General features: G+C 37.5%; 1 protein-coding gene across 29 annotated transcripts in view; it reads right to left on the bottom strand.

The window, feature by feature from the left end:
* The window catches only part of NRXN1 (neurexin 1), a 1,152,783-nt gene that overhangs the window by 595,130 nt on the left and 540,932 nt on the right, over positions 1–16,721 (bottom strand). For all 29 annotated transcript variants that reach the window (XM_032877800.1, XM_032877795.1, XM_032877797.1 and 26 more), the window contains one exon: positions 4,561–4,683. In XM_032877800.1, coding sequence (XP_032733691.1) covers positions 4,561–4,683 — 123 coding nt within the window. The remainder of the gene's footprint in view (positions 1–4,560; positions 4,684–16,721) is intronic.

Genomic DNA, 16,721 nt, shown 5'->3' with positions numbered 1-16,721 from the left:
AAGTTACTTATAAACTCAGCATTTGATGGTATCTGTTAAGTCTTAGGCAATGGGGAATGAGAGAATCACAAACTAATCCTGAATTTTTTTTTTATTTGATTTATTAATTGTAGTGGTATGGGCAATGTCAAGAAATCCTGAAACTATTTTAGATTCATTCTTGGATGTAGCACATGAGTGACTGACATCACTGGGAGCAAGTATCCCACCACAGAAGAAGGAACATGGAAACACCGAATGTGGGAAGTTAGGAAACAATGATGTCAAAATGGAGGTACCACTGTGAACTCGTATTTTCTAAAATATGCATATATGCATGTCTATGTGCACATGTATTTTTGCAGATTTGCATCCACTGTGTGGATGACTTGGGTTTTATCAAAAGGAGTAGATATGAGGAGTCGATGCCTAAGGTCATGTTCAAGAGGTTGTGAATACCGAGCTCCCGGGGACAAGGATGGGTGAAAACCACAGAGGAACATTCTTCAGTTCAGTGTGGGTGTATTTATAAATATATATGTAGGTGTACATGTAGATACTTGGATATATTTCCTATCTTTGTCTGCTGAAAGGATCAGGAAACAAATACACTTGAGGCGCATCAAGCACACCAACCACCCAGATTTTGGACGATAATATCATTTGTGACTAAATGAAGACTGAAGGGCTGATTCCAGGGCTGGGGAATGGTAGGTATCAACTGTGCCTGGAATGTCCTGTCATGGCAGAAAGTAAGGAAGGGCCAAAAAACAAAACAAAACAAAATAAAACCCACACAAACAAAAACAAAAACAAAAAAACCTGAAAATGTCACAGTACGACAAAGACCAGCTTCGTGGGACTCACACAGGCTCCCAAAGTCGTGGGACTCACACAGGCTCCCAAAGTGGGACAGTCTGAGCACCAAAATAAGTAAAGTAATTATAAACTTTTGGAAAAACAGAAACTCGTGGGTCCTTACCAATAAGGAAGAAATGAAGGAAGGGAGGAAAGAGGAAGGATGAGTGGAAGGAAAGGAGAGAGAAAAGGAAGGGTGAAAGGAAAATGAAAGGAAAAAAAAAGAGAGAACAAGGAAAAGAAAAAAAGAATTCTGACTCTAAATGTAGAGCAAATGCTGGAGGTGGAAAATAATCATTCTGTAACTACTTCAGGGAAGACTAGATGAGGAGAAAATCTTCAATGGATGCTAAATCTAGAGAGAACTTCTCATGAGATACGGCTTATTTTCATGGTCTTAATGTCTCTGACAGACAGCTTAGTAGTGACAAGGGAGAAAACATACTTTTCATGCAGAGGAGAAACTGGACTGAGTGTTGACCAAGTGGTTACATTAAATCACCACCGGTCAAGGGCAGGGACGTCCCGAGCCTTCACCTGTGGTACTAGAAGGAGGCCACAATGACACCTATGCAATATTCTACCCCAAAATGCAAAATCTGACTTTAACCACAAGAAAGCATCAAACACAAATGAGTGACTCTACAGTGACAAAAGGTGGGAGGTTTATAGATTTCAAAAATGTCAATGTCATGAAGACCAAAAAAAAAAAAAAAAAAAAAGTTGATAGAAATGTTTTAGATGAAAGAAAGCTAAAGAGACCTGAGAACTATATGTGATGTCTGACCCCAGGCTGCACACTGTGCTGGAGGGGAAATGCTATAAAAGACAGCACTGGGTCAACCGACTAAACTGAAGTACGGAGGACAAAACAGATGAAATATATTGCATCCAAGCAACATTTACTGAAGTTGGTAGCTCTTTGTTAGTAAGGGGATATCGTTATTTTAGAAAATGCATACTTGAGTAGTTAGGAGTAAACGGCCAGTTTGTATTTAAATTTTGCTCAACTGGTTATGGAAGAAAAAAATAGTCATGAAAATGTCAAAGGAAATGAGATACAATGTTCCTAAGAGTAAAGATACATCAGTGTTCTTTGTACTGTTTTATTTTTTTTCATTTTTAATTACTTTTTAAAAAAGATTTTATTTATTTATTTGAGAGAGAGAGAGGGAGAGAGAGAGCATGAGTGGTGGGGGGCAGAGGGAGAGGGACAAGCAGACTCCACACTGAGCATGGAGCCCAATGTGGGGCTCAATCCCACAACTCTGAGATCATGACCTGAACCCAAACCAAGAGTTGGTTGTTTAATTGAGTGAGAAACTCAGGAGCCCTAGTACTATATTTATTTTTTATTTTTTTTATTTGAAATTATTTCTAAATAAAATTTAACAAAATGTGTTACACCATACTTTTGTTTCTATACTTTCTTCATCCACTGAAGTTTAGGACTTGCGACTTTACATCCTGAAGCATCTAATACAATGCCACAGGATTTATTTTGCTTAAAAAATATTCTCTCAGATAACTCTCAAGCTTTGCAATAGCCTGAAGGTCTAGGAAAAATAAACACCTTAGTTGACAGCATTGACCCATTTGCCCCAAAAGGCTTTTTCTAGCTCTATCAACTACCATATGGATTCAAGAAGCAAAACAAAACTTCTCTGTCCCTGAACACTGGTCTGTGTAGCCCCATCAGAGCCCTTCTGCCTTGTATGAATGCTCCCCCACATATTTTATCATTTTCATCACCCTCTCTTTACAGCCTAGTTCAAATATAATCTACTGCTTTAAGCGATCCTTGAAACTAGGGTCCTCAACTTCTCTTCTGAACCCCAAGAACATGAGTTGCTTACATCAACCATCCAGTCCATCATCTACTGCCCTAGACTCTCAGTTCTTGTTAAAGTTTTAGATGTGTGTCTGTCTTCATGACATGATGTTGTATCTGGGAAAGTACTTGTCCTTGAATCATACCCTTATTAGGATATTAATGAATATAAAATAATGGACCATGAGTCGAAAAACAAATCAACAACAACAATATAAACGAGCCTAGGTCCTCTTCTAACTTCTGGCAACAGTGGCATTTCAAAGACACAGAAGTCACCAAACTCCTCTGAACCTCAGTTTCCTCATCTATAAAGTGAAGGTGCATACATCCGGTCTATTTCATTGCACTGTGTGAGATTTAAGACACACTGAGGGACTGATGAATGTTCCTCTGTGGTTTTCATCTGTCCTTGTCCCCGGGAGCTAGGTATTCACAACCTCTTGCACATGACCTTTGATACTAACTCTTCATTTCTCCTCCTTTTGATAAAACCCAAATCATGGATGCTAATCTACAAAAATGATTCATTCTTCTTCTAAGAATCGTCCTTGACCTAAACCAGCTAAACTTCAGTTGATACTCCTGCCAAAGCCTGGCAAAAATTCTGCTTTCCTTCCTTAAGTTCACACAGTTCCTTAAAGCCTTCTCATGTTTGGCAATTTTGAATAAGGGCTTATGTTAACAACTTTCTGATTGATTTTCTTCCTCAGGTAACAAAATGATACAACATGGTAGTGGTTTCTAAGTGTTAATCCATGAACCAGCTGCATAAGAGTCCCCTCTAAAGAGATTTTCAACAAACAAATAAAAAGCCCCCAAAACCTAAAACAAAACAACAACAAAAGGAAAAGAAAAACAATTACTGGGCTCCTCCTAGACTTTCTCTGATGTCAGGACAGGAACTGGTCCTTTTAAAGCCCTTCAGGTGATTCTGAAATTAAACTGCACCTACACGTAGAAAAAAGTTCTGGAAAGCCATAAAGGGCTATTGAAATGTAAGAGAGTCAAGACAGCTAAAATTTGGTAGTTTGGTTCATCTGAACTCAGAAACGATTCTCTCAAAAGTTAGAATCCCACACGTTATTTCCACATTGATATAATCAACCGATCTCTGATCATGGGAACCCCTCAAGGCTGAAGTAGGACACACTTCCCTGCTGCACAAGGACTATCTTGTGTCTTGTTCTAAAATAATTAATAATTTTAGAGATGTTCTCTAAAAAAGAAAAAGAGTTAAATCCCAGTGGGTCACGAGCTTGGAGTTATTTTCAGCAGAGAGAACAAAGGTGCACCAATTCCTCTTTCTTTCGGTTTCCCTAAGTCTCTGGGGTGGACTTTTACACAGCTCACCTCAGTGAGGAATCTGTATACCAAGGATTGAACATGGCATCTTTAATATTAGAGTTTAACCAACTGAGGTAAATAGATCAGAAATGATCTATTACAGCTTATAATGAGAAAGTGGTTCACCCGACAGAATGCCAGCATATCTATCAATTTCCCCAGACACTAAAAAGTGTAACTTGCTGCTGTTCATCACCCAAATAAATAAAAAACAAAGAAATTGAACAGAAATTGGCATGTAAACAATGACTTCAATATTTTATAAGGCCCTAAGATATTTATCAAGCCACAACACTGAAATATATAACATCTTCTTGAATTATTAAACAGGAAAGAACATGACATGAAAGTATTGCTCATTTGAGAGAAAAAAACATTTAACATGCTGCTTACTGAATGGCACTGTTGCTGGAAATATTGGAACAAAAAAATGAACTGTGTGTATCAGCATCAAGTTTTGTGGTTGGTTTTCACAGTCCCCTGTAAGAAATGGGAAGGACTAACGCTTCAGCAAAAGAAAAGGCAATGGAAACAGGGGGATTTACCTGTCATGGCCTGTTGGTCATCCACGGTTAACTTTAAACTTTTTCCCCGACGGACCACACGCACTGTGTGCCATTCGTTATCATTGAGGTTATAGCCAGCAAAAAGGGTCTCGGGACCTTTGCCTGTAGAATATGCCAAACAGTCATTATGGACACTCAGAATCAGTCAAGCAAATGAACCTCACAGAGAGTGAGAGAAAGAGACAAAGTAAGGGGTGGGGGGAGCACGGGAGAGGGAGGAGAGACAAGAGAGAAAGAAATGAGAGAGAGAGGTGAGAGTGAGAGAGAGTGAGAGTGAGAGAGAGAGAGAGAGAGAAAGAGAGAGGAGAGAGGAGAGAGGAGAGAAGAGAGAGGAGAGACTGGCTGGATCAATTTTCAAGCCCATTAGAGTCAGAGCAAGCAAGGAAAATGACAAGTTAACAGACATTCAGGTGTGACACTTTAAGAAGATCTTTAACATTTTGCATTAATCAGACAAGGGAATGAACCTTGTTGTCATAAATAGGCACAGTCAATACAGCATCGGGAAGCCTCCCAAATTTACACACACTTGCTTGTTGTTGTTACTGGGGTGGTTATTGTTTTTCCGAAGGAATTCTCTGATCTTTGCAGTTATGGCTTTCTTACTAATGAAGCTGACAGCAGTGTTGTACCCTCTGACTTCGGGGAGAGAGCGGATCCTAAGCTTCAGGTGCAGCAACTAGCTGATTAGATCCCGGTGAGGAGACTGCCTCGGGCACCGAGGTGTGTGATGACTGCTCTTCAGTCCTGTATCACGTACTTCCGATGTCCCCCCAGTTCTTAGGTTTATAGAATGTTGTGTCTAAAACCCAAGTCCAGTGGAGTGGATTTAAATAAAGGTACTGACTTGTGGGAAATGAGGAAAGAAGTCACAGCCGATAAAGGTCCAAGTGTTGGGTGGGAAGGAACAAAGAAAAGTGAGTTTGAATAGCGCTAGTGGGTAGGGATTCCCAGCTGAGGACCAAAAGAAAAAAGGCAGAAATGTAACCACCTGGGAAGGGAGCTGCTGGTGAATCTATGCAAATCCACACAAATCAATTACAAATGGATTTACATGGGCTTAGAATAGACAAATCATTTCAGAAAGTTGTTTTATGGAAATCACTGAAATGACAAAGTTAGACAAACATCCTTCTTCTATTTAAAAACAAAGCAATGAAAAAAATTAATATGTTTGGAAATTTTTTAATTAAAAAAGTATTTCTACTAATCTGACACTATGATTCACTGAAAAAAGTAAAGTTTTTAAAGATACGTTATTTGGGGATGGATTTGCCTCTCCCCGCCCTAGTTTTCTAAGTACTGAAAAGTGTTGGTATGCTAAAATAATGGAAGACATGGCATCATTGAGTTTCATGACTTTCAGGTGATTCAGGATCAGGCTTGGGTTCATAATTTCTTCAACCAAATTCTACCAGCAAAACCAATCAATGTCCAAGACTCATAGAAGGACATAGAAAAGGCCAATAAGAAGGAGAAAGAGGAAAAAAAAAAAAAAAGGAGAAAGAGGAAAAAAAAATGAAAAGGAAAAGGAAAGAAAAGAAAAGGGAAGGAAAGGAAAGGAAAGAAAAAAGAAGAGAAGGAAAAACAAAGAAAAGAAAAAAAGAAAGTAATAGAATCAAGTAGAAGAACCTCCGTAGTCCATCCAACAACATCATTGTTTGCTTTTGGTACTGCTGGCTATCCTGAGTTACCTCTTAGAATGTAACAGGTACAAGTTCTGCCTTCTGTGGTTGGGGTTTCTCTGGGGCTTAAAACAAACAGGTAAGGCAAGCTAAATTTTGCAGTACGAACTAATTCATGCCTTTAAAAGAAACCATCATTAAGCTTAGAAATAATCTCTTTTTGTTTCCTTAGAAAAGTTAAATTATACATCCGGATACATGAATAAAAACGAGTCTAGACAGAACAGTTTTTAGAGATTGATCAGTAAAAAACTAGAGGAAGCCTCTTAGTTCAGCAACTGCAAAAAAAAAAAAAAAAAAAAAAAAAAAAAAAAAAGCTTTGAGACCAAATGTTGAAAGCAAATTCCACGATCAAAGGGACTCTTTCTAGTTTCAACAGTGAAGAAAGCAGTGCTTTAATAACTCTGCAGAATCTTAGCATCCTACTGGCAGTGAGGGTCATTCTTAGTTTTGATCTTTGAAAAGAGAATATATCATGTAAAAGCTATTTTTATAGGGAAGACTTTTTCTCTTAGAAATATGTGCTTTTGAAGCAGCTCCACTCCCGTTCTCTTAATTTTAAAAGTGTTTTGTCAAGAAAAAGAAGCTTAGGGGTGATATCATCATTATACCCCATTCTGGGCTTCATCTTGCTCTCAAGTCATAATGCTTAATCTATAAAACAACTATTTCCATAACAACAGGCACAAAATCCAATTAAAAATAACCCTTTGGTTCATAAAAATCTCTGTGGGCCAACTTGAAGGTCCTTTCTTGCATTATTGAAAATGTGAAGAGATTGATTTTGGGAAGATAAGGTTTTTAAAAATGCACTTAATATTCTCAGTTCAAAACAGTGCTATCTATGCAACGTGGAGTGTAATGGATAGTACCCTGAACAAGGAGTTAAGAATTGTGGTCGGTAGCCCTTGATTTGCTACGAAGAAAGAAGTTGGGGGCCAGTAAATGCTTATTATGTGCCAGGCATTTTATCTGTTAACTTATGTCATCTTTACACTGCTATCATTTTGCAGATATGGAACTGAAGGCCTAGGAAGCTAAAACTTCTTGCCTCAAGGTCACACAGCTAAAACATGATAGAAAAGTGTTCCATCCTATGTTTAAGGGGCTCAAAGCCTGCATGCTCCCCCCTCCCCTGCACTAGCCTGCCTCCAGCTATATGACCTTTGGCTAGAAACAAACTTTTCAGTTGCCCTACATCTAGACAAAGGAAAGCTGCTCTGTTATGACTTCCAGCTTGCTCTACAGAATGATGACAATGCTAGGAAATCTTACACAACTTTTCCGTAAGTCATGGTAGATGGAAAACTCTAAATAGCACACCATACCTCTAAAGGTGCTGAAGGCATGATGGAGAAGAAGGGCCATCATTTTGGGACTGAATCCACATAATTAGCAATTAAAAAAAATTATTTAGGGGCACCTGGGTGGCTCAGGGGGTTAAAGCCTCTGCCTTCGGCTCAGGTCATGATCCCAGAGTCCTGGGATAGAGCCCCGCATCGGGCTCCCTGCTTAGCGGGGAGCCTGCTTCCCTCTCTCTCTCTCTGCCTGCCTCTCTGCCTACTTGTGATCTATGTCTGTCAAATAAATCAATAAAATCTTAAAAAAAAAAAAGATTTTATTGATTTATTTGAGAGAGAAGGAGCACGAGCAGAGCCGAGAGAGAAGCAGACTCCCGGCCGAGCAGAGAACCCAATGTGGGACTCGATCCTAGGACTCTGGGATTTTGACCTGAGTTGAAGGCAGACACATAACCAACTGAGCCACTCAGGCCCCCCTCATAATCAGCAATTTGCTAACACATTCAGCTTCTGGTGGTCTCAACAGCACAACGGAAGGCAGGAGATGGTGTAGACATCTCTGTAATGCCTTAGAGGTCTCACATTCCCACATCTAAAACCTATGGGACTGGTAAAGAAAGATGGCTTAACTGTTTTAATTTTGAGTTCGAGAGTCATTTGTCCTCTTGTAAAAATTTTAATGGCAAAATTATAGTCACTACAGCCACTGATGATCTGAATTCCTTTTGAGATTTCCTCTTCTTTTGAGGATATCAAAATATCGGCAGTAACATCTTTCTCCCAGCATTAATATGAGTGTTATGGGCTGAATGTTCGTGTGTTGAAGCCCTAATCTCTCATGTGATGATGTTAGGAAGGAGGTGGGGCCTTTGAGAGGTAATTAGGCTTAGATGAGGTCATGAGGGTAAAGCCTCAGGACAGGACTGATGACCTTATAAGAAGAGATATCAGAGCTCTTTCTCTCTTTCATGGAAGGACACTGAAAGAAGGTGGCCATCTGCAAGCCAGGAAGAGAGCTCTCACTGAGAGCCAAGCCTGCCAACAGCGACCTTGGATTTAGAGTCCAGAACTATGAGAAATAAATGTTTGTCATTCGAGTTACACAGTCCATGGCATTTTGTTATAGGAGTCGAAGCAGACTTAGTAAGCAATATTTTAAAGATTTTAAAGATAGCCAATAGCATTGTTACTATTTTAAAGATAACCATTCCTTATATTTTGAAGGGAGTTAAAATTTGTAATTTTATACTTGATTCTTACTGTAACCTATTATTTAAGTCATAGAGATATTTTCCCCATATTTTAGTTAAGAAAGAAGATTTAGAAAGGTTGAATGTATTATTGTAAGACTCAGAGTCAGTAAGGAATGGAATTAAGACTGAGATCTTGAGGTCTTCCACACCCCTTCTAGTGTCCTTTCCACAGGCCCCAAAATGATCTGCAGAGAGTAAAATAAAGGTACTATGTGGCTGAATGACAGCAGCTAATACTTAACCAGGCTGAATCACAAGTTACTTCTATGGATAACGCTGTGTTAGAGAATTCTAGGACTAGAAGGGATGTGGGAGGAAGAGCAGCCCACAGAGTCATCTACAAACACACACCCCGAGGTCCGAAGCAATTAGATGATGTTCTTCTATTTAAATGAAGAGTCTAGTTCCGCAGACTGGCAGTACAGTGAACTTTTTTTTAGATTATTCTGCCATTATTTTATGCTGAACTAGACTAAACTTCTTGAAGAACACCAAGGTCTGACTCTATGATTTGGTCCATGATTATGATTTGTTCTGCATCTAGGATGAAAAGTAAGCATGAATACATACTGCTTCCTAACAGTATTTAACAAGGCTTAAGCTACGGTTTAAGTGTTTTCTAGTTGGTGGTATTCACTAGGTTTTCTGGTGACTCTGTAGCTAAAATTCATTAATTTTCATTCATTTAAATAATTTAAAGTCATTCATTACAGATGGAAGTAGAAACAATAAACATTTCAGTTTTCCTCAATCTAGTTCAACTTGACTGTCCTTTTATAACTTACCCATGTAAGAAGTTCAACTGTCTTTACAATTTTACTCCTAAGAAAGATTAAAGATAACCCCAACTTGAGGCATAGGGCAGAGACGAAAGGGTGTGTGTGGGAGTGAGAGGTGGAGTCAGTAGTTAGTCCAACAAATCCTTCTTTGAAATCTACTACTATAGAGCCTTGATTTAACCAAGAGGACATATGCTTGATAAAAGATGATAGCTGTTTTTGACCAGACTAATAACCACATTTGCTAGTTACTTTTCACCATAGGAGGGGATGGTGGAGAAAACTGGATTTTTTCCTTAGGTCTGCCATCAACCAATTACATCACCTTAAGTAAGTCATTTACCTTTTCTGTTCCTCATATTTCATCTGTAAAATGAGGATGCTTGGTAAGAACATAACAAAAATACTCTCCTATAAGCCAAGTTAAAAATTTTTTCATTCTTGGAAGAAAGAGAGCTAGCCTTGCACCATTTCCAACCTTGTGGCACCAAGAAAGAGTATAATATTATACTGAAGCTCTCTAAATTCATGAGGTTTAATTATTATCACTGGCAATTTCATCATTTTTATTTTGACATGGATAGGCAGAAGACAGAGAGAACTTTGCTGAGTTATTTTAGAGCCAGAATTACTAAACTCAAAATGAAACCAGTAGGACAATATTGATATATGCTAGCAAATGTGTTTATTAATATGTGTAGTCAAATTTTAAGGAGAATTGTTTTTTGTCATCTTGGTATCACTTGGGAATTTAGCACTAAATATTCAGAAAATGGTCAGACAGGAGCAGGAAATACATCATTATAAACCAGGATATGCCCTTGCTTAATGGACAAGTTCACTTAGGAAATGAAATCACAGATCAGAAGGTTATATGGTGAAATAGTGATCTTTAAGAAACCCTCTTTTAACTATGGCAAATTATTCTCTCCTCTGTTTGAAGAATCAGATCAGGGCTGGGCAGTGTTGGAGACTCTGACCCAGTATCTCACTAAGCTTGCCTGACTCAGAGCAAATATAGTTGTGCAATGTGAAAATCCAGAAGCTAAAGTGGGGCAGTGATTTTATTATCATTTTTAAATCAGTGGAATATTTTTTCTACCTGTAATCTTGCATAAAAAACATAAAAATGACATAAGGTGGGACTTGCCCCTGCTATTTAAAAAGCAAGCTAACGGGGCGCCTGGGTGGCTCAGTGGGTTAAATCCTCTGCCTTCGGCTCAGGTCATGATCTCAGCGTCCTGGGATCAAACCCTGCATCGGGCTTTCTGCTCAGCAGGGAGCCTGCTTCCTCCTGTCTCTGCCTGCCTCTCTGCCTACTTGTGATCTCTGTCTGTCAAATAAATAAATGAAATCTTTAAAAAAAAAAAAAAAAAGCAAGCTAACCTGGTCCCTGACACACCACCCAGAACACCTAGACTCTCCAGAATCTTCTAGATGGTTCATTTCTCCCTTCAGAAAAGGATGATTTTCTTTATCAGAAAACACCAGAAAGGCTTTCTAAAATCCTGTAGAAGTAACTCTTTGCTTTTAAAATCAGATTTGATTTAAAAAAAAAAAAATGTCACTTATGAATTAAAAAAAAACAACCCTATTTTTCCAGAACAATATTGATTATGTATATGAAGGTTCAGAGCTCTTCAAAGCTACTCTTGTTAGTCTATGTGCATTATCCTCTTGCATGAATTCTCAACACACCCTTAGTTGCAAAGTCCAAATTTATAGGCTCTCTTCTGAAGATTTTGTAGACCCTTTCCTCCTAGGTCATCTGAGTTAAGGAACAGATGGCGTTTCCTTTTTTCCAGCCATTAAGAAACCAAGATTTAGGATTTGTGCTTGATTTGATCAACTAGAGTTATTTTCCTTCCTTTAACTTTTTCTTCTTTCCTCCCTTCCTTCTTCCTTCTTCCTTCTTTTTCTTTTCCTTTCTTTCTTTTCTTTTTCATATTGGCTTTTCTCCACAATGAATTTTTTTAAAATATTGGGGCATGAATCAATAATTTATTTAATGAAGAAAAGAATAGCTTCTAAGAGATAAAAACATAATTAATCCAACTCTCCTTTTTTACAGATAGTTCCACGGGAGGTTAGTCTATATCTTCAACAAGATTAAATAAGCTTTTATTGACCGGTATCGGGTTTGTCTGCAAGTGTATTTTAAATTAATTTTCATATTTGTGATGTATTTTTTTAAGCAAAATACACATAGTAAAATGCACATAATACTAACTTTAGATCCTTTTTGGAACATAGTCTTGTGTGAAAATGTTTTGTGAAACTACTTATACTCGTTTTTGAATGTGGGGAAAAAATAATAAAGAACAATAGAGGGGGGCTCCTGGGTAGTTCAGTGGGTTAAAGCCTCTGCCTTCGGCTCAGGTCATGATCTCAGGGTCCTGGGATCGAGCCCTGCATCGGGCTCTCTGCTCAGCGGGGAGCCTGCTTCCCCCTCTCTCTCTGCCTGCCTCTCTGCCTACTTGTGATCTCTGTCAAATAAATAAATAAAATCTTAAAAAAAAGAACAATAGAGGAAAAATGAGACAAAGCTAAGGATTCTATGAAGCAATGTGGTCAAAGATGTTTAGTAGCCAAAGATGATAGCTGTCTTTGGAGCTAAAAGATGGATGTGGGTGGAGAAAAGCAAGCCCATACCAATTATACTTTGATTTTTAAAGCACTTAGATGTGTGGGCCACAAAGCTGAGATTCCTATATACCCTTCACGTCCTTATTTAACTCTAGTGGCATATTTTAAAGAAGCTAGCTACCTAAATGGACCATCTGTATCAGCCACCCTATTTCTTAGTATAGTTCAAGCCAGTTGGTTCTGGACTTCCTTCATGTTGCCTTGAACATCAGATGTAAATAATTTCCATTTTTAACTTTATCTTGTTATTTGAATGGTTGATCTGTTCACTTAGTAAGTAAAGCCATTTATTGAGCACGGGGATTTCTTTGGATGCTTCTACGAAGCCATAACCTAGTAATGTGCATAGATGATAGGCAGGAAGGAATCCACTTAGTTTGCTTTCCGGAAATGATCCATCATACTTCCACTTTATTAAGAACAGTTGTGTTTTTTCAACCACAGCTGAAGATGGGCATTATGTGAAAGTGTATCCTAAAGTTTTCATAGCTTTGTTATTTAAAGAAAAAAAATCTAGCATTGCTTTACACATACAAATTGCTTATATTTATACATGAGTGTTCAATTGTTCTTTAGATCATTAAACAGTCTTTAGCACCCAGTAATTGAATTAAAAGTTACAGCACCATAACATCTTAGAATTATGAAGTTTAAAAACTGAATGGTCTATATTGTATCTGTTGTTTATCCTGTTAAACTACTCCTATTCGTTCTGGATCATGTGGCACCCAGATCCTATTATTTTAGTTTACAAATTATTTTATGCCAAACACTGATCTCAGCATGTGTATGTTCCAACTTAGATTCGCAAGATGTTTACCTTCAAATAGATCAGGGGTCAAGACAATTTTTTTCTGTAACAGGTCAGATAGCAGATATATTTGACTTTGGAGGATGTGGTTTGCCATTACATTTACTCAACACTGCCAGTATACTATGAAAGCAGCCACAGGTTATATGTAAACAAATGGGTGTGACTTTATTTCAATAAAATTATGTGTTAAAAGAGGCACTCCCCTGTGTGCTGTAGTTTTCAAGCCCCTCTAAAATACACATAAATAAATAGACAATTTTAAATCCCCTTATGTCATAGACTTTTACATGGAATATTAAAGAAATAACTAATGAAAATATATTCAAGAACTTAAGTGTCAGGGGACATGAATTTTAGATACAATGTTACCAATAAATCTAGCATAATACAAATTATGTTCATTGAGTCTCCCTCTCACTGCTCCTGGTCTGAATTTTCTTGTCAGTAAAACAACATAACAAAAATGAAAGAAATTTAAAAAGCCTTTAAATGGCAGAAGCCAATTGCAAAGCCCCTCTTCTGCTTGGCTTTTTAAAAGTAATCTCTATGCCCAACGTGGGGTTTAAACTCACAAACCCCAAGATCTAGAGACATATGCTCCCCCAAATGAGCCAGCCAGGTACCCGAAGGCCCCTACACTTCTAAAATTTAGTTACCTTTCTTGGTTCTAAAAATGTAGAATAGCAGCCTTTATTAAAATGCATGATATCTGTGTGTGTGTGTGTATAAAATTAGGTGTCTACATATATCCACATTTCTGGATACTAACAAGTTTTATTTGGCTGTTGACTTTGAGGATGGTAACTGCTGGTGGGAGGCAGGACCCTGTGGGAAGCTGGAAATAAGGCTTGTCACTGTGACAATAATGTGAAGAGAGAAAAGCAAGAGAAACAGAAGCTAGAGCCATGGTGCTTGATGCCTGAGTCAGGGCTCTTGACAGCAGCTCTCTTACCTGTAAATGACGGGAGGATGTATTTCTCAGGTCATAATGATGACACCTCCAGCCTGCTATTTGATTTTGCCTTTTTTTGGTTTTAAATAATTACTTTAAAAAAATAACCTAACTTCCGCTTTAAAAAAGAAAGAAGGAGGAGGGGGAGGAGGAGGTGGAAAGGGTCGGGGGAGAAGGAGTAACTTCTCATAAAATGTTTCTGTGTGATCTTTCTTCATGCCTAGATATTGGGCTGGGAGCAAAATTCTTTTGTTTTTATTTCTCATATGAATCAGTTAAGGAATTTAATTATAAATTAAAATTAGACACATGAAAATTGTACTTCCAACTTCTTCTTCCGCTATTCCCTAACATTCCTAGGGGAAAGTCCAACAAAATAACTTGCAAGCCCAGTACAAATGGAAAATATGGGGCTGCTGTTCAGAATGAGGAATTTTCGGGCAGTTAGAGCAGACCTTGAATTCAAGCACTGTCCTTCTAAGCAAGGGGCCATGGGTAGCTACTCAAATTGCATGCTGTTGAAGCCAGCCCTGATTAGGAGAATTAAGTCTTGTGCTTATTTATTTTCAAAAGTTTCATTTCACTCTGTATTTAGAAATGTGCCAACAAGGCTGGAAGCAAAACACTTCATTTGTTCACTTAAGAGGCACAGCTGGATCACCTCCATATGGTCTGCACTTAATGGCAAGGCCTCTGGGGTATCAGAGAAGCTGTCTCAGAGCTGTCTTACTGGCCAAGTCTGGTGCCCATCAGTCTGGTGCCCTGGGCTTGGTGACAGACAAATAATTATCCTAATAGTCATGAAGAGGAACTCCTTGCCAAGCCACTGAACTCCTCCCTCTTCTCTATCTCTCCTCAACATCTTCTCAGTGTAGTTGAGGATATGCCCTTGACAACTATTCGGAATATCTTTATGAAGAGAGCTACTTGCCTTTTCTGTACAAGCAAGGTGATATGTATACACATTTCTTTATACTAAAAATATTAAAAATACCCTTCCTTAATTAAAAAATAATTGAGTAAATCATACAATGTCAGACATTAAGCTTTCAGATGTTAGTTTTTCAAAAATGAATATGAACAACAGGAGAAAGGCATTTTATAAACTGATTTCTCTGGAAAAATAAAATAGTAACATGCTAATTAATTACATGGTATTTGTTTTGGTTAGATTGTTACTTAAATCTGCCCTTGTGTTTTTAAAAGTGCTTGAACTCTATATCCAGGTCTGGTGCGTGTGTTCTGGACTTATGGGTTTGGTTTTTATCCTAGTTCCATATGTTACCAGCTGTGTGAACTTGAGTAACCTATTTAAGTTCTCTGGGCCTCAATATTTATATCTGTAAAATAAGTTAGTAATGGAGATACATCATAACACAAATAGATTTAATTAATTTGAATAAAGTAATGCCTAGCACACAGTAAGCCCTCAGCTATAATAATATTATTATTTTCACTATTATATTATCACTATTTTTATATCTCCCCTTTGTTGATTTCAAATTTCAAGGAAAATATCAGACATCTATAGCTTGGTGCCTTGAACATAATTGCCATTCACTATTTACTGAATGAGTGTATTTGTTTAGAGTTTGTTGGATTGTGTGTCTGTGTGTGTGTCTGTCTGTCTGTGTGTGGTAGAGGAAATATCTTTTGATACTGAATTAAGCCAAAAAGTTAAAGAAAAAATAACTCCATTAACCTTTAATATTTACATTCACTAAGAAATATCAGGAAATAGAAAGCTTCATTGCTTTGTTTTCATATTTAGAAGCACAGAATCTGGTAAGTCATACAGTTGGAGAGCTTGGGTGAGTCAAGTATCTGGCTAATTACTTGGACAGCTTTTTTGCTCAATTCCCTTGGAAATAAATTTAATATGGTGTAGAGCCTAGGAGAGCAAAATGCCCTAAGGCCAGCAGTCAATAATTCCCACATGCAAAGAAAACAGTTGAGTTAGGAATTGGGGGATTCAAGAATTAGTGAGTGATTTATAAGAGAACACTGGCATTGTCTGCAAAAATATCTGACCTTGGAGAGCTGCTGGAAACCCCTTGCAGAGAGTTCTTTGCATTTTTCCTAACTCATACCAACCCTATTCTATTATCTACAAAATAAACTTTATGTAGCTGCCTCGCCTCCTGTTCCACATCTGGCTTAATATCATAGCTCTAAGCAAATGAATCAACAAGGTTTAAATCATCTACTAAGAAACATTTAGTTTCTATAGCATTGACATTGATTGTACCCATTTATGACAGACCAGGATAAGTATCTCTGATGTAAATAATTTTCAATGTGAAAAACATACATTTTAAGAAATACAAATTACCTTTTAAGAATATAATTATATTTACAACACAGTAAAAATGAACACAAATTATATAAATGTATTGTTCAAAGAATGTTTTACAATAACTCTCTTTAAATCTAATCTAGCTCAACTAGCAAGTTTAGGAAGAAGCGTAATAAAATAAACTAATATACAGAAAGAAAAAATTTGGACTGTGACTTTATTTTAAGGAATAAAGGTCATTTCCAAGAAATGCTTATCACATAATAGGATAGCTTGCAGGCATAATTAAGTACTAAATAGTTAATGTGCTTTTAAATAAGCATTATAAATGGAGAATGTATTCAGCATTGGCATAGCATGAAAAGAAAAGGATTACATTGATTTACAATGATACTTATTTAACACAACTTATGC

This window comes from Lontra canadensis, unplaced genomic scaffold (genome assembly GCF_010015895.1).
Source record: "Lontra canadensis isolate GAN:19392208 unplaced genomic scaffold, GSC_riverotter_1.0 scaffold61, whole genome shotgun sequence".
Classification (NCBI taxonomy): Eukaryota; Metazoa; Chordata; class Mammalia; order Carnivora; family Mustelidae; genus Lontra; species Lontra canadensis.
Note: the sequence above shows the minus strand (reverse complement) of the source record. Positions and strands in the feature narration are given on the sequence as shown.